This window comes from Bos grunniens, chromosome 9 (genome assembly GCF_055505025.1).
Source record: "Bos grunniens cultivar Pamir isolate PY7600 chromosome 9, Bosgru_T2T1.0, whole genome shotgun sequence".
In the NCBI taxonomy this organism is placed as follows: Eukaryota; Metazoa; Chordata; class Mammalia; order Artiodactyla; family Bovidae; genus Bos; species Bos grunniens.
Window position 1 is genome coordinate 46,130,984 of NC_141173.1, and position 19,129 is coordinate 46,150,112.

General features: G+C 36.0%; 1 protein-coding gene across 18 annotated transcripts in view; it reads left to right on the forward strand.

Annotated features, from left to right (window-relative positions):
- Positions 1-19,129, forward strand: part of HACE1 (HECT domain and ankyrin repeat containing E3 ubiquitin protein ligase 1) — a 118,577-nt gene that overhangs the window by 72,276 nt on the left and 27,172 nt on the right. For 17 of the 18 annotated variants that reach the window (XM_086317563.1, XM_086317551.1, XM_086317554.1 and 14 more), the window contains 7 exons: positions 2,366-2,434; positions 2,678-2,765; positions 9,295-9,406; positions 9,496-9,593; positions 9,765-9,852; positions 14,316-14,465; positions 15,013-15,209. In XM_086317563.1, the coding sequence (XP_086173689.1) occupies positions 2,366-2,434; positions 2,678-2,765; positions 9,295-9,406; positions 9,496-9,593; positions 9,765-9,852; positions 14,316-14,465; positions 15,013-15,209 (802 nt within the window). Of the gene's footprint in view, positions 1-2,365; positions 2,435-2,677; positions 2,766-9,294; positions 9,407-9,495; positions 9,594-9,764; positions 9,853-14,315; positions 14,466-15,012; positions 15,210-16,013; positions 16,326-19,129 lie in introns of those variants that run through there. The other variant, XM_086317567.1, reaches the window with a different exon arrangement.

Below are 19,129 nucleotides of genomic sequence, written 5' to 3' on the forward strand. Positions count from 1 at the left end.
TAAGGAGTAGTTTTTGATTTCTGTTTCTACTTCTTGTTTTTGTTTTTTTTTTTCTTTTACCTTAATCTTATGTGTTGTTCCTGGAAAATTTTAGATGACAACACTGTGAGCCCCTTTGTAGGTGGCTGCTTTCCTTTCCAGGGTGTCCCAAGGGAGCATTCCAGAATGGTGGTCTGCCTATATTAGCATCATATGCTCAGGCTCTTGGGAAAAGCTCCCAGGCATCTGAAATGTAATATACAATTTTAGCATATTAGCATGCATGACATTGAATAATGCCCAGGAAGTGGCCAGGAGGTTTTGTGTTTATCAGAGAGCTAGTGTACCTCCTCAGGGTTCCTAGGAGGCGCTGGCATCAGAGGTTTAGAATTTTTTTATTTGTCCATTCATTTTTTTGGAGAAGGTAATGGCAACCCACTCCAGTGTTCTTGCCTGGAGAATCCCAGGGATGGGGGAGTCTGGTGGGCTGCTGTCTATGGGGTCGCACAGAGTCGGATACGACTGAAGCAACTTAGCAGCAGCAGCAGCACACACATTAATAGTCAGTTAAGGTCTTTATCATTAGTGGTCTCATCATCTCATTAGACCATACGGCCTTGATCACACTTCTCTGAGATTGTTGGATTATGGCATCCATAACCTTTTGGGGTGGATGCCTTAGGCAACACATGATGGGCACTATGTAAAAGCACGTCGCAGCAAGTCAGACCCTCAGCAAGTGGTACTCTTTTCCCAGATGGTGTTACTCACCTGAGTTAAGTGATAGTAAGCAGGCTGCAGCTAACAGGCATTCCCCTTGATTTACTGCAGTGGTAATCATGCAGTCCTGCTGATTATGCCAACCGTTTTATGTGCCAGTCTCCACCTATCAATAACCAGTGTTGTGGCTGGACTAATCCTTGATTCTTACTATGATTACAGATGTCCTTCAGCAATAACCATTGGGAACCTTTGAGGGGAGAAAGATTTATTACTTCTAGGACCTGGAAATTACATGGCACATGTGGGGTCACACAGCGAGGTTATTGTAGAGGGAGTGAGAAAATATGCATATAAGCCTGGGGTTGAGGGTGGAGGGGCACTTGGATTTTGAAAAATGAAAGTCACTCAGTCGTGTCCGGCTCTTTGTGACCCCATGGATTATATAGTTTTCTTCAGGCCAGAAGACTGGGGTGGGTAGCCATTCCCTTCTCCAGGGGATCTTCCCAACCCAGGGATCGAACTTGGGTCTCCCATATTGCAGGCAGATTCTTTACCAGCTGAGCCACCAGAATACTGGAATGGGTAGCCTATCCCTTCTCCAGTGGATCTTCCCAACCTAGGAATCAAGCCATGGTCTCCTGCATTGCATGCGGATTCTTTACCAGCTGAGCTGTCAGGCCCTATAGTGACATGAATGAATTACATCCCAAGACACTCTGTTTCTCTTTAATTATATGGTCATCATGTAATATTCTGATTATTTTTTATTTTTCAAATCTTTGTCCAGGGAATCCCAAGAATAATGGAGTGGGTTGCCATGCCCTTCTCCAGGGGATCTTCCAACCCAGGGATCAAACCCACGTCTCTTGTATCTCCTGCATTGGCAGGCGGGTTCTTTACCACTACCGCCACCTGGGAAAGGTTTTGAGGACTCACTTTTTATTGGTGAATTTAAAACATACAAGTGGGAATATAAAGTATGAGAAGAGTAAAAGTCAGGTGATCCAAATGGTCAGTTATCAAAGTTAACCAGAATCTCTAAACACAGGAGCCTCAGTGGGAGGCATTCTGGCACTTTATCTAGTCCTGGGGCTGGCATTGTGTTTATTCAAGATAGCCGTCTTTGAAGTGGATGCCTCACCAACCAAGCCTTAAGTCAGGCACTTGCATTACAAAGCAGAGAAAACCCAGTTTCTGATGAAGAAAAGCTATAATTTCTTTGTAATAGCAGAAATAAAAAATACAATGCTGTTTTGGTTCTATTCTAATCTTCAGGATACTCATTGAACTGATCTGGAATTAATACAGAATATTTGAGTTTTAAACATCCATATGTGTTATTAACATGTAGGATGGTGAGTGTTACTTTGTATAGGATCATTTAATTATATGTTGGCAACAGAGATACTTAAAACTTCGAGGTTTTTAAAAAGTCACTTTATATCATCTGTTAATGAAAAATTATTTTATTATCTATATGAGTGTGTGTGTATAGTTATATATTTCACATTATAAATTGACTAGGCATGCCTCAGAGTCTATAAAGAAAATCCAATCCCCATTTTCTTTTTTGATTAGAAGCCAGTCAAATCCAATACATAGTCAAATTTACCATATCATCAACTTTTGTCTATGTGTTCTGATTGTTTTTTACCCTTCACAGAATGACTTCGCCCCGTTTCATTGAATTTGTCTGCAAACATGATGAAGTTTTAAAATGCTTTGTTAACAGGTAAAACTTTCTTGGTTTAATGGACTGCTCTTGTAACTTTTTCTTTCTTACAGTTTTTATCTCAACAGAAAAAATATTACTTCTATTATTATCTAAAAAATGTTCATTGACAAGTACAAGTATAGTAGGTGTGGGTTAATATGTATTTTTATTCTATTTCAATATCTGTGTATCTAAATTTATATGTCACTTAATGCTACTCATCCTTCCCATTTATACAAGCAGTGCATGTTTTTCTTTTAGGAATCCCAAGATTATATTTGACCACTTTCACTTCCTTCTCGAATGTCCTGAATTGATGTCAAGATTCATGCATATCATAAAGGCACAGGTAGTGCTTTTTAAAATCTCTCTTTAGCCTGTCTAAGGAAAATTAAGTTTTTAATTTGAATACTATTCAGTAATTACTAGAGACCACCTACTGTAAGTGAAGTGACATTACCTTATTCTTTAGTATATGGCATTACCCTAATGTGTTACTTTTGTATGAGGTGTAAATTTGAGAAATGTGTATTGAGTGCCTACTGTGTGCAAAGATAGCACCTTGTCACATTCCTGAAATGGAACACTAATCCTGTAAGGCCAGTGGTTCTTGGGGATTTTATCCCCAAATACATTTGGAAAATATAACAAATGCCTTGTTGGGGATTTATAAAGCATATCAGCAGTTTACTAAAGGCTTTGGAAGCCCTTTGGTAAATACAGTGGTTTAACTTTGTTAACCCTCCAAACTTATTTGACCTGAGAGCTTTCCTTCCCAAGGGTTCATTCCGTATATCTCATTTTTATGAGACGTGCTTGGGAAAAGCTCATTTTGCTACTTGCCAGCTATGTGACTTTGGGCATCTTTCTAATATTCTTGAGCCTTGAGATCTTCTTTTACAAAAACAGAGATAATGATTCTTTAACTTCATAAAACTGCTGTTGTGAAGAATATGTTTTAAATAGTGACTGGTATATATATTCAATAAGTGGTAATTGTTTTGGAGATCAAAAGCATATGTTCTATCTCCAAAGGGATCTTAATTCAGCCTAGCAGGGGAGATAATAAATATACCTGTAAAATACTGTAATTGTAGTATCACAGTTTTACCTAGTTCTTCAGGAGTTTGAGGGAGGAAGGGCTTGTGTTTGGCTGCTGTAGTCAAGGGAGATTTTAAAGACGAGGTGGATTTTAATCTAGACTTTGAAAAACATGCAAATTTTTGATAGGAATAAATGGGGAAGATGAACATTCTAGCCAAGATATGGGTCAGGGCATGTAGATGGAAAAGTTGGTTAAAGCAGGAATTTTGTGTAGGTGAGGAATGAGAGTAGATTAGGGTTATACTACATGGAATCATGATTGCCAGATTGAAGAATTTTCATTTGCTAGACTGTCAGGAGCCACTCGGAGAAAGCAATGGCAACCCACTCCAGTACTCTTGCCTGGAAAATCCCATGGATGGAGGAGCCTGGTAGGCAGCAGTCCATGGGGTCGCTAAGAGTTGGACACGACTTCACTTTCACTTTCACTTTTCACTTTCATGCATTGGAGAAGGAAATGGCAACCCACTCCAGTGTTCTTGCCTGGAGAATCCCAGGGACTGGGGAGCCTGGTGGGCTGCTGTCTATGGGTCGCCCGGAGTCGGACACGACTGAAGTGACTTAGCAGCAGCAGCAGGAGCCACTGATAACTTTATTTCAGGAGAATAACATGATCCTGCCAAAGTTTTAGGAAATAATTTGTCTGAAATGTAGGCTAGACTGGAGGCAAAGGTTTGGTTATTAGTCGTAAGGTAAATGCTATAGGTGTTTTAAAATGTCTTCAGGGACAGTGATCCTTTCAATAATTAAAAAAAAGCTAAGAACTAAGCCTTATAAAATTATACACATGTATATAGGTCTTTGGCATCTGTTTAATAATGATGATATAAAAGAGAAAGTAGTGGTAATAACTTACATTTATTGAATGCTAACTTTAGGTCAGGTTCCATACATTTGTTTTATATAGATTATTTTATTTTCATACCAATCATATGATATAGCTACTTATTTACTGAAGAGGTTAAATAACTTAAGTCATTCAGCTGCTTAGTGGGGGAACTAGAATCTAAAAAATTTTCTCTGGTTCTTAAATTCATTTTCTTAATCTACACTATTATCCATTCTAGGGTAAATGCAATTATAGGTAAAAGAAACTTATAGTTTTTGAAAGAGGTAGTTTGTTATTTTTAATACTGTCTCTGTTTTTCACTTCCTTTTCCCTCTTCCCTTCCTGAGTGATTCATTCAAAAACCATCTGGATTAGCTATCCACCTTCTCGACTCACAGAAGGGGTTTTGTCACCTAACCAATACAGGTGTCCACATGGCATAGTGGTGGCCCAGTGAGAGGTTTTGGAACTTGGATGTGCTAAAGGAGGGTGTATGTGTGGAAGAGGAGCTCAACATAGAGTGTGTGAGTTGGAGCAGTATATGGAGGATGTCCAGTGTGCAAGCTGGTGATAGTTGCTCAGAGTAGTTTGACAGAACTTGAGTGGAGTAACAGAGCTTGAGTGGGGTATAGGGTGTCTATGCAATGAATGGTCCACATCAGTGACAGAAGATTGATTATGTATGAGGTAGGGCAGTTGACTGAATTAGTAAAGATAATGGAAGCCTAGCTTCTTACTGTTGGAGAAAGGAATTAAAAGATGGAGGAAGACAATGAATCATGTACTGTTGAATTAGAATTGAAGATACCAGTGTGAACTTAAGAGTTTCCAGTGTCGGTAGATAGATATAGCAAATCTGGGACCCACTTCTTGGCCTCTGAATACCATTCTCAGTAGACTAGGGCCTGTTGGAGAAATGGCTAATTTAGGGAACGTGTGAGATGAACCTGCATCATCTTATCGTGCAAAAAAGTTGTTCAAAGAATGATGAGATTGTGTCAAAATGATTCAGAAGCAGCTTGAATAGGCTCTAGTGGCCAAATTTGGAATAATTTGAACATCAAAATAAATATTGATGGCAAAATACTGCAAATAAAATTGAAGCTCATAAGTCTATAGTGAAAGAATTAATGAATAAATGGAAACTATGATGAAGGGTGGTATATTTTTATAATCTCAAAGCATCTCCTTTTAGAATACTAATTATAAAGATTAAAAAGGAACTTTACAGTGGAAAAGTTTGGCAATGGTCCCAGCAGACATACCAGTGTGCCAGGACTGAGAATATGGCATCACTTCTTAGATACTGTTGACAAAGATACACACCCTGAATTTAATCATGGGAAATCATGGTTGTTGTTATTCTGTCACTAAATTGTGTCCCATTCTCTGTGACACCATAATAATCAGACTAACTCTAATTGAGAGACATTCTGCAATATAACTTACAATATAAGCAATCTTTAAATGTAGGTCCTGAAAATTAAGAAAGCACAGAACAACTGTGCCAAATGAAAGAGACAGATATTAATAAATACAGTTCATGAGTCATTACGCTATACAGGATATTATTTGGAACCTGGCAAAACTTGAAATGGGGGTCTGAAGATTAGATATATCAGTGTTAATTTCCTGATTTTGATGATTGTGAACTGCTTATGTAGATGAATTCTCTTGTTTGTAGGATATATACACTAAAGTATTTTCTAGGACTGTCTGGACATCATGTTAGCAACTTACTCACATTAGGGGGAAGAAGACACCATTGTACTATACTAAGAAACTGGAGGCTATGACCGAAAAAAGTAATAACAACTACCTCTGCTAAGATTGACTTCTTCTTCTGTTGGTGGTTTTCAGGTGGCCTGGTAGTTAAAGGGAGAGCAATATTTTGTATTGCTGTACAAATACTGTTAAGCGGAGACTCTGTTATCAGTCCTGTTTTGTGAATTATTTTATGGAAATACAGGTACTCAGAAAGTTTACATACAGAAATGTGTCCTTTGGTTTTGTAGGCATATGTACATATATGTGTTGGGGAGATATTTTGATCTTAACAGGTAACTTACTAGCTTAATGTTACATTTGAATTACTTTTTAAAAAAAGTTGCCATATGTGTTTATTTTAAAACTGGTTCTCATTTTCTAGATAAAGGATAGAGTTTAATATTTAATCTCTTATAATGGCAAAGGTTTATTGTCATTTAAAATACTTATTTGCAGTCATTTTAACATTGGTGTGAGTGATAAGAGCAGTATGTGTTAGCATCCTCAGTTCAGTTCAGTTGCTCAGTCGTGTCCGACTTTGTGACCCCATGGTCTACAGCGCACCAGGCTTCCCTGTCTGTCACCAACTCCCGGAGCCTGCTCAAGTTCATATTCATTGAGTTGGTGACGCCATCCAACCATCTCGTCCTCTATTGTCCCCTTCTCCTCCTACCTTCAGTCTTTCCCAGCATCAGGGTCTTTTCCAATGAGTCAGTTCTTCGTATTAGGTGGCCAAAGTTAGGATTCTGGGAGGTGAGTATTTGCACAAATTACCTAACCTCTTGGTTCTGCATTTTTCCCTTCTGTAAAATGGGGATAATAATAATGAGTCCCTTTTTCTCAGAGTATTGTAAAGGTTATATGTGAAAATGCATGTTAAATGCTTAAAATAGTACCTGGCTTATAGGTGCTTTAATAAACGTTAGCTAATTTATGATTATAATAATAACTGTCTTCATTTAATCCTCAGAATTAGCCCTTCCAAGTAGGTATGATTTCCCCCACTTTACAGGTAGGAAGACTGAGAGGATTACATGTAGGAAGTTCTGAGACGATTGGTAATTCCCTTCAGGTCACAAACCTAGTAGTGATAGATCTGGGATTTCAAAACATTGTTCATCAAAATTCAAAGCCCGTATTTAAATACATTACTTCTGTGTAATGTTTTCTCCTCTTTTACCTAGATTTTAGGAATAATCAGCATTAAAATGTCAAGCACTTACATTCTAGTCTGTGTACTAAAAATGAAATATACCCAGTAATGAATATAACAATAGCAACATTTTATTCAAGATGTGGAAAACTTCTAGAAGTATAGATAAAATTATACATTTAATTTTGGAAAGGGAACATTTTTTCTTATTGGAAGAACAGATATTAAAAGGCAAAAATTAATCTTGCACAAGTTATTTTCATAAAAATATTTTATTAAGAATTGGTTGAAAGTGGTGTTTAAGTCTTTTGAAGCAAAACTAATATTTAGCTCAGATAAAGAAATTTACTGGTGTCCTAAAAATTGCATGAGAGAGAACCTCTTTGTGGTGTTGAATATTGATCATATTTATCTCTTGAAACTGTTGCCTTTTCTGGTATTGCAGCACCCTGATTCTCCTTTGACTTTCCTAGCTGTGTGTATCATTTGGTAATAAGCAAATTCTCAGTATTGACCTGTGATCATAAACTTCTCCATTCTTGGTGTATGTCCCTGTATCTTTAATGTCTTGAACATGAGATATTACCTTGTCTCCTATATTATCTTCATTCATGACTCTTTCTAGTGTCTCACCTGCAGAACATTCTAGTATTTATTTCCAAGCTCTTAGTAGTTATATCCCTATTAACCTTAAATTCAGAATTTATAAGATCTCATTTGTTATCTTCACCAGTACCTTCTAGGAATTGGGGTAGATAGTGGTGGGGCAGGGGGTTCCCCCTCTAAGCTATTTCTGATGTAAATTTCTGTCCTTAGAGTCCTTCTCTTAAAGGAGTAATGTCTTTCAGATTTTCTTAATTATTCTTTCCTACCATGACCAGGACCATATCACTCAATTACTAGTATTTCAGCTGCTGTGTAGATGGCCTCCCTTTATCCTGGTACTACTCTCATTTTAATTACTGCATTTACCATGCTATTTCTCTGACCAGGTACCTTCAGTGGCCATTGTGTCTTGACTCAAAGGATCCATAATTATGTCCTTGATTTACTTACAAAAACTTATTTCCTTCAATGTATATAGGGTTATGCTGGCACCTTCACTGCCTCTTCCAGGGGATGTGGTTTCTTTTGTGCCTTTTTTCTTGTCTCCCTTAGCCTGGTGTGCTTTCTTTTCCTCCTGCTCGAGCAGATCCTACCCACTTATAAGTCCTGGTTCAGACCAGGATCCCATGAAGCCTTTGTACTCCACTCATCTACACAGTCTCAAAATTCTTGGTGCACTGTGATCTGTACATTACTGTTTAGAACTTGGTATCATTATATGTGTTGTATTGTTTCAGTGTTAGTCTCATCTCTTTATACTGAACAGTTTCTAGCAGTGAAATTTTTACAGCTCTTGTTACCTGGAGTATCCGCACATTCTAGGTACTTGGTAATATTTTCAGATTAATAAAATTACAAATCACTTACACTTTGCGTATCTGGCAAATGAACAAAAGGTAGAGACTATCTTAACTGTTCACAAGATCTTATTTTTCAGTTTTTAGGGTAGAGGAAGGAAAGAAAAACAGTTTAACAAATTCCATTTTAGTTGCTGCATATGTTCGAAGGATAGAAGTTAGAATTAGGTGTAAAGATTGTTTTCATAGAAAATTAAATGGAATATGCAACATAATTTTTCTGGATATGGAAATTCATTTTTACAAACCTTTTGGGGTTTAAAAGAAATAGAGTGTGTGTTCAATTGTGTGTCTGATATTAAATTCTTCTAATTTATCAAGTCTTCTCTGTAGATAATGCAGGGAATTAAAGGAAATACACTATCTAGGTAGCAAAGTATTTCAACTTAGATTGGCCTTTTTGTGAATAGTAAATAAAATGTCAGATCATTATTTAGAACTAATTATAAGTGTATAAGAATGATTATTTGTAGAAAGGACATTTAGAATGCTAGTTAAGTAAATCTTATAGTTAAGTGACTGCAGTCCTGCTAACATATTTCACTGTTATTTGTTGGGGTAGCCATTTAAAGATCGCTGTGAATGGTTCTATGAACATTTGCATTCAGGACAGCCAGATTCAGACATGGTGCACAGGCCAGTGAATGAAAATGATATCCTGCTGGTTCATAGAGGTATGTTTAGAAATGATATGTGTATAAGACACAAAATACTAGTTTTTGTAAATTTTAGTATGTAAAATTAACCACTGCTACATATTTAGATTCTATTTTTAGGAGTAGCTGTGAAGTTGTGTCAAAAGCAAATTGTGCAAAGCTAAAGCAAGGAATTGCTGTACGGTTCCATGGAGAAGAAGGCATGGTGGGTATACAAATAAGTGTTGTTAAGATCACTGTCTATAAAAGATTGAAAAGCCTTTGCATAAAGTTTAATATTTAATTGATAATGGAAGAAATTTAATCTTATTATAATTTAGAAAAAATTTCATCCTTATATTTCTATTGATACTTAATCTTATTTTCTTGAACTCAGGGTCAAGGTGTTGTCCGTGAGTGGTTTGATATTCTGTCTAATGAGATAGTCAATCCTGATTATGCATTGTTTACCCAGTCAGCTGATGGTAAGTTGTACAGTTAAGATGACTTTTTCTGTGATTTGTCACATTTTCAGACTGCACTACTTCAGTGCCTTTTATCCTTTGATTTCTACAGTAGCCTGTGAGCTAGGGTGACTGTTCCCTTTTCGTAGATGAGGAAATTGAAATTCAGAGTTTTTGTCTATGATAGCCATTCACAAGTGGTAGGATCATGAATAGAACCTGACTCAGCGTAGCATTCTTTCCTCTATAAGCAGTTGGTTCTCAAATGCTTATCTCAAGTACTGTTGCTGGCCTCCAAGAAGTTTTCTTTAGTTATTTGTAAAATAAAGCTAAATTTATTCAATTTAAGGCTTGCCCTTTAGTCTACTTTTCTTGAATTAAAATTTCCTTTTATAAAATGGTGCTAGGAGATGAACTTTTAAAAAAATATAAGTCCTTGTTTGGAAAAATTAAAATTTGCTAACCCTATATGAGTTTCCAACTCTGGGAAGTTTTTTGATCATTAAAAGCAAGTCTAGAAGTCATGGTATTAAATCTTAACTTATAGTATGTTTGCATTACTATAGTAACTTTGTTTTCAGTCCTTTTAAAAGATTGACGTGGTAACTAAAAAGCTTTTATTTAATCATGTAATACAGATAAAAGACTCTTCCTTATTGAAATGTTGTTTGCTGCCTACAGACTTACAGTTTGATATTGTAGGCTAAAGGGCTTCCCTGGTGGCTCAGACGGTATAGAAATCTGCCTGCATTGTGGGAGACCTGGGTTCGATTCCTGGGTGGGGAAGATCCCCTGGAGAAGGGAATGGCAACCCACTCCAGTATTCTTGCCTGAAGGATTTCACGGACAGAGGAGACTGCTGAACTGCATCCATGATTCCTAAGAGCTGGACACAACTAAGTGACTAACACACATACATTGTAGACTAAATGGAAGTGGTTACCACCTCATGTGTATAAGATATACCTGAGAGTTTTCTAACTTAATAAGACTTACATCCAAGTGAAGGTGGGATTTCAGGTTTTAAATGCTTTGTACAGTTGCTTTTGTTTTCTGAAAATTTTTTCTTTCTCAGTGTTTAAATTTTTCTGTAAGAAGAGAGTGTCTCATTAATTATAGTTTCTGATTGCATTCAACCAAGCCACCAGAAATCTCCACTGAATAAGAAGGATGACTGTAAGAGAAGCAAGTGGGGCTGGGCTTCATGATGCTAGGCAAATGCAGGAATTCACCTGTTTGATGGGCTCCTCAAATACACTTGGTCTATTTGAGATTATTTAGGAATGTGGGACTTGCTGCTTTATTTCTGTAACCTTTTGATTATTTTCTCTGAGATAAATTGGCATCTTTGTGATTTTTATGACAAATTTGATGAAGCCCTGGTTTAGCTATTTAGACCTAATCTCTGAAGCAGGATTTAGCATTCAGTTCAGTTCAGTCGCTCAGTTGTGTCCGACTCTTTGCGACCCCATGAATCCCAGCACGCCAGGCCTCTGTGTCCATCACCAACTCCCGGAGTTCACTCAAACTCACGTCCATCGAGTCGGTGATGCCATCCAGTCATCTCATCCTCTGTTGTCCCCTTTTCCTCCCGCCCCCAGTCCCTCCCAGCATCATGATCTTTTCCAATGAGTCAACTCTTTGCATGAGTTGGCCAAAGTATTGGAATTTCAGCTGCAGCATCAGTCCTTCCAATGAACACCCAGAACTGATCTCTCTTAGGATAGACTGGTTGGACCTCCTTGCAGTCCAAGGGACTCTCAAGAGACTTCTCCAACACCACAGTTCAAAAGCATCAATTCTTTGGCGCTTAGCTTTCTTCACAGTCCAACTCTCACATCCATACATGACCACTGGAAAAACCATAGCCTTGACTAGATGGACCTTTTTTGGCAAAATAATATCTCTGCTTTTTAATATTAAGACATTGTATTTTAGATTTATGTTTTTTCTTTATAGTCCCTTATTCTGAGCTGTCTCTTTAGTTTCATATCTGAGAAATATATTTGGTGTGAAATCATTAGATTTCACACCAGATGTACTTACTCATTCTTGCTGGCTCAGTTGCTAAAGAATCCGCCTATAATGCAGAAGACAGCCTGCAGTGCAGAGTATCTGGGTTTGATCCCTGGGTCAGGAAGACCGCCTGGAGAAGGAATGGCACCCTACTCCAGTATTCTTGCCTGGGAAATTTCAGGAACAGAGGAGCTTGGCAGGCTACAGTCCATGGGGTTGCAAGAGTTAGACACAGCTTAGATATTAAACCATCACCACCACTTACTCTACAGATTTATAGCAGATAATATGTTGAAGCACATAGACCATAAAGTTTGTGACTCGTCCTTTTCATGAGCCATATAAGTTTTCTCTTTGGGGTTATATTATTAATAAATTAAAAAGTAGATGAAAACATTTTCTTGTTCTAGAAAGTTACATTTAGGATTCCCAAATATGGGAGATGCTTGGGTAGACCTAATGTATACAGTAATTTCTTAAAAACGTGCTTTCTAATTAAATTAAGATGCTTATTATAGAGCAGTAGTCATGGAGGGGAGGGACCAGTGCCTTTGGTGTGTTCTACTGAATGTCAATCCTTGTACTGTCCTTTTTGCTGTGATCTTGGGCTTATAAATATAATATTTCTGCAGCTCAATTCCCTTATTTGAAAATGGTGAGTACCTGTGGTTTGTAATGTAGAGGGAAATCAGCTGATGTCTAAAAATGCTTAGTCCAATGCCTGGCACATAGAAATCAGAAATAAATATTAGGGGCTATTATTACTATTCTGTGAAAATGATATTTTCTTATTGAATAGGTTTTTTCTGAGATGATGAAATGTCACAGCTTTACAGATTTGAACTTAAAACATGACATAAACTTTATATTCTATCTTAATTCATTTTCAAGTTAAAAACTTATGCATTTCCTGAAGACTTTCCCCCTTATTTCCTTTTTGTTCTTCTGATTTCTCTATATCTATTCTTTTTGATAATTCAGATTTCCCGGTAAGTACGTAAAGAAGTTATGTACAGACTTATGAGGGGAAATAGGTAAAATTGTGATTATTCTCAGAATATTGTTATTTTTGAAATTATATTTTTTTGTCTTTGAAGTGTTTCTTCATCTCACAAAACTTTGCTTTGACTTTTAATACCCAGTCTTACATTGTGACTGGGAATGATTCTCAAAAGATACTTTACAGTGGCCCTTTTAAGTCATTCAGCTGTAAGTATCCATACATGTACCTTACATTTAAGTAGACTTACTGGTCATGGTAATTTAGTCCAGTGCCAGCACTGATAAAGACCAGCGAAGCACAAAGAGTTTATGGATGCTCCTGTTGAGTAGTTTCAGTTGTGTATCTGTTATGTCATCCAGCAAGTGAGACAGAGACTGTCCTTGGACAGACTTTCATGTCTTTAGTTCCCAGCACTGTGCAGGGGTTAGAGGTGATGCTCATCGATGGGTATTGAATAAATTTGGCCACAAACAAAAATGTACGCTCAATAACCAACATTTTACTTTCCAATACTTTACTTTTCCTTTACTTATTTTTTGATGTTATTTCATTAGATTTATCAGTTATTCTTTCTTTTTGCCCAAGTTGCCTAGAAGAGAAATATATAGAATGATCTTAATAAATATTGTTGAATGAGAGAATTTGTAATTTGAGGTAGTGATCACATGAAAAGATAAGAAAAGAGAATTGAAATCTTGCTGTTTAGGTTTTTCCATTGCACTGTTTTGTTTTTTTTTTGAAACTGTTTCATTGTGGTAAAATATACATAACATAAAATTTACCATTTTAACCATTTAGAAGTGTATACTTCACTGGCCTTAAGTATATTCATCACTATCTGTTTCCAGGCTTTTTTTCCCCCACATAAATGGAATTGCAGTCCATTGCACTAGAGTTTGGCAGTAGTAATTATTACTGATACTGTTTTAACTTTTATACCTCAGTGGTACCTATTCAAACTTGTTTATTTGTTATGATGAAAACAGTTGTACATTTAGAAATTTTAGTTATTCTCTTACAGTGCTCTATTCTCTGAGGAACAAAATGAGGTGAACACCTGCTACACTGGGCACGTATAGATGAATGAGACAATGTCTGCCCTAATTCACAGCCTAAATAGTTATTTCCACATTGCTTGGGAAAATGTGAACATGTGTGCACGTGTGTTTGTTTATGTGTTTCTAGGATCTCTCTGACACATCTTCCAGCTACCTTCAGTGAAAAGTATTCTAAAATTTTCTCTCTGCACAGGCTTCCTTTAATAAGTATATGAAAATTAATGATTATCTTTAGTATTTTCAATTCCACTGTTAAATATTCCACACAGAACCTTCTTACAGAAGTTTATGCACAATGTAACCTTAGCTTTGCTGAAGTTGTCTGTGAACTAATAATTTACCTGCATTGAAATGATCTCTCTTATACATAATCTTAAAAATAAATTATTTTATCTTGATTTTAATAGGAACAACTTTTCAACCCAATAGCAACTCCTCTGTAAATCCTGATCACTTGAACTATTTCCGGTTTGCTGGACAGATCTTGGGATTAGCTCTGAACCATAGGCAACTGGTGAACATTTACTTCACGAGATCATTCTATAAGCACATTCTTGGTATGGCTCTATTGTTATTTCCATAGACATAAATTTAAAGTGTTTTTTAATAGTCAGGGAAAGCTAAGTAAGCCATAGCAGTTGGGTGAATAATTTTTATTTTGATTGGAGATTTATTTGATTGATGTTATTTTGCTCTGCTATTTTGCTGTCTGCATATGTAAGGCATTTGAGGGCCTGAGAGAGAGGAAAAAATAATCTGCATTTTTGATAAAAATTTTTTCCCATTTTAGTGTATATATGTTTATGCTAAAAATGCATTTTAATATGAATATACTTAAGAGAATTGGCACTTTTAAAAGTTTATAATAATTTCCTGAAGAGCTCTTTCAAAGAAAGGCTAATTGTAGAAATGTGGCAGTAACATAAGCTTAAATTTACAGACTTCCAAATTTAGGAATTAGCGTTCATTTAAATCATGCTCTGAATTGGATTGTAATATTTTGCAGTTTTACAGAGTATCTGTAGAGGGCAGTGTTTCACCATTAAACAGATAAGGAAAGGCAGAAACATTTAGAATATAACTGCTGCATGTTTGCATTTTTAGGTATTCCTGTGAATTACCAAGATGTGGCATCCATTGATCCAGAATATGCCAAAAACTTGCAATGGATTTTAGATAATGATATTAGTGATTTGGGTCTAGAATTAACTTTTTCTGTTGAGACTGATGTGTTTGGAGCAATGGAAGAGGTGCCCTTGAAACCTGGGGGTGGAAGTATTCTTGTAACACAAAATAACAAAGTAAGTATTCAAATTTTTACCTTAGCCATTGTTTGCAACTTAGCCCTGATATTTTGCTAATTGCTCCAAAGTCTTGGCACTAGCTAGAAAAACTTTTACTGTTAGAGTTTTGTAACATTTATAGCAGATAAAATATTTAAACTGAGTAAACCATCAAATAAACTTCAAATTGTATAGGATCATTTCCGTGCTGTGTTAGATATCCTGAGGCAGTTTCTTAAGCAGCCTAGAGCACAGTTCAGTTGATTGTGTAAGTTGGGCATGTGCATATCAAACATGCGATTTGAAATACAAACTCACATCAATATCATATTTGCACTAAATCACTGTTTCATCTTTTAAAAGTGAAATATTGAGTTCTAACACAGAGAAAAAATTCCAGTGTTTAAACTTTGTACACACTTTTGGGATCCACTATATTCTGTTAGACCTGTGAATTTGATTTTGTTTTTAACTTTATAACTTGATTATTTTTATTTATTATTATATCTCCTGTTTGTATATATATTTTTAAAAACTTGGTGCATGTTTTAAATTACACTGTTAAAAGTTATATTACTTTAATATATAATATGGGCTTCCCTTGTGGCTCAACTGGTAAAGAATCCGCCTGCAATGTAGAAAACCTGGGTTCAGTCTCTGAGTTGGGAAGACCCCCTGGAGAAGGGAAAGGCTACCTACTCCAATATTCTGGCCTGAAGAATTCCAGGACTATACAGTCCATGGGATCACAAAGAGTCAGACACGACTGAGTGACTTTCACTTTTTTTTTTTCAATATATGTTTTATGTTTTGATAAATTAGGAAATTGAGAGTCAAAAATCTGATTTTGGAATTCCAGTTCGGTCACTTAGCAGCAGCAGCAGCGCTTACCAGCAGCAACTTATGGTAAAACAGAACTAAAACCTTTTTCCTTTCCTTTCATTGGATTTTAGTTCCAAGACCGCTTCAGGATCAGCTAACTATAAAAATAATAATTGAATCATTTTGTAGACTAAAGACTTAATATAATTTTTGTTTGTTTGTTTTTTTTAAAGGCCAAAAGACTTGGCCATATTTTAACCTCTTTGAGCTTCAGTTTTCTATTCTGTATAACTGGAATAATAACACCTTCCATGCAGAATTGGTACCAGCATTTTGTAAACTGAAAAACACAACTCAAACATTAGTTGTTATTGAATAGTTTTCTATAAAAAATAGATTATTGGGTTTCACATATCTATAGGAATGAAGACCTAAGTTAAGCTATGTAATTTTACTTTTTGAAACTTAGATACTATACATATTAAAAAAATACATGAAATTTAGTTTTGGAAAATAAAATTAGGAGCTGAAGTTTTGCACATTTATACTTACTAATTTGGTCTACCCTCTCATTTTACACATGAAGACTCTGAAGTCTGAAGAGTTAATGGTAAAGCTGGAGCCAAAACCCAGGTCTCCTAGTTTCAAGTCTAATGTTCTTCATCCTGTTAGCAAAATTAATCACCTTGAGGAAGATCTTTTAATATATTTTTAATATAATGAATATGTTTAGCTCTAGAAGATTAAAATGCTTTTAAAATAGCAAAATTAGATTGATGAATTTGTCAGTGAATGGAAGTATTTTAAAAATTCTAATTATTAGATTGTCTGTCTCATAGTACTTTCCAAGTGGCACTAGTGCTAAAGAACCCACATGCCAGTGCAGGCGAGATAAGAGATGTAGGTTTGATCCCTGAGTTGGGGAGATACCCTGGAGGAGGGCATGGCAACCCACTCCAGTGTTCTTGCCTGGAGAAATCCCATGGACAGAGGAACCTGGTGGGCTGCAGTCCATTGGGTTGCAAAGAGTCAGACATGACTGAAGCAACTCAGCACGCACACACTAATAGTGCATTTGTTATTTTATTTTACACTGGATACTTCCTCTCAGTTAGGGGTATAAAGTCATAGAATAGAATCTTCATTGTAACCAAGAGATTGCTTTTCATGAGAGACCCTCATACATGACTCCTGTCTGTGAATACACTGTTTGGTAGGTGGATCTGTCATTCCTCTCAGATACATTTTATATGAGGAAGTATAAAGGCTTATTAGCAATTGCATGGTAAATAGCTATATTTATACTCGTATCTCCTAACAGCGTCCCTCCCACTTGGATGTGATTTTTGTTTAGATTTTAAAAATATGTTTTTTTTATTAATTCTTTTGCCTTTGTATCTTTCTGTTGAAATCTAGAACAAAGGAACATTTTTAATAATAATAAATACAAATACACTTACATTAAGTTTATACTCTTGATCATGGTCTAGCCTGACGCTAGAATAATCCTATAACATTAAAAAGCTTGGAAGTTTTGTTTCTAAGTTTAACACTATACTATTGACATTGTTTTGTTAATGACAGGCTAACTGCTTTTTTGTTTTTAATTGGAGAATAATTGGTTTACAATCTTGTATTGGTTTCTGCCATACAACAGGGTGAATCAGTCATAACTATATGTATATCCCCTTCCTCTTGAGCCTTCCTCTCACCCTGCCCACCCCTGTAGGTCATCACAGAATGCCAGGCTGGGCTCCCTGTCTTACATAGCAGCTTCCCACTAGTTGTCTGATTTACACGTGGTGGTGTATATATGTCAGTGTTACTTTCTCATGATGAGCTTCAGTAACAGAGGATCTCAATCACTAATATGTTAGTTCTCAGCTTTTGTATTTCTAATATAAACAAAAGCCACAATAAATTGAGCCTTTTCATTTTCTAGTATTACCAGTAAGCTATAAGCAAGCTGATTTTTTAAATTAAAAATCTTTGGAAATATCTTAAATTGATCACTTGATTTAGAATTCAGTTTACAAATAAAATTTTCAAATTGTCTTCTTTAGACATGTTATTTTTAACATATATTTCTGTCATGAATTTTTGTTATTCTAGGGCCAGCCTTTTACTTATTTATAGATGGAAAGTTATAATTGTCACATTTGGAGTCAGCTTCAGAATTTGTAAGCATATTGAATCTTAAATGACTTGCCAAGCTTGTTAGTAAGAAAAAAGTCTATGTAAGCTGATCTCCACATGGGGGAGTCATTTATTCCTGTTTTATTGAAAGGCTTTGGTAATTATAGACTGAAACCAAACAGGCAAAATACATTTGTTTAAAAAAAGTACATTAATAAATACAGGTAATATAGGGAGAACAATATATATCAGTTCCACATTTGAAATAAAATGCTCTTCTAAATTTAACTTTGTATCTGTGATTTGTTTTAAAATCTAGAAGGAAAAAACCCCCTTTCGTTTCACTTTAGAAAATGACTGAATTACCAGGGGATGAACATTTACATTTAAATGGTATTTTCAGCTTTTTAAAGAAGAGCTTTTTTCTTTCACTTTTCATTTTCAGTTTTAAATTCTTGACCAAATGGTGTTAGGAATGAAATATTTTTGTTAGACCTTCAGTTCTAGTTCTTAGAACTGAAGAGTAAGCTTTGTGGCTTTTAAGCATTAATACCTTTACCCTACTGATCATAAAGTTCATTCAGGCTAGGAGGGGAAAAAAGTGAGGTGAGATGGGACAGGATATCAGGGAATGTAAGAAATAGCATGGAAGTTGAGTTGCAGAGGAAAAACATTAAGTGATCAGATAGGAGTAATGAAGGGGAGAAAGAAATGTTCTGGGCATAGAGGAAAGCACAGAGATGATAGAGCATGATGTTTCGGTAAGCACGGGTAGGTCAGAGTTGTAGATGTTAGCTTAGACCTGCACAGTAAGTGAATGGGAGAAGATGAGGTGAAGGAAGTGGACAGGGGCCAAATCCTGAAAGACATTGCATCCACCATTAGAAATCTGAAAGTTACTCTGAGGGCTAGGGGATGATTGCAGATGCTGCAGAGGGCAATATGATTGAATTTCTGTTTTTAAAAACTTTTTTTTTTTT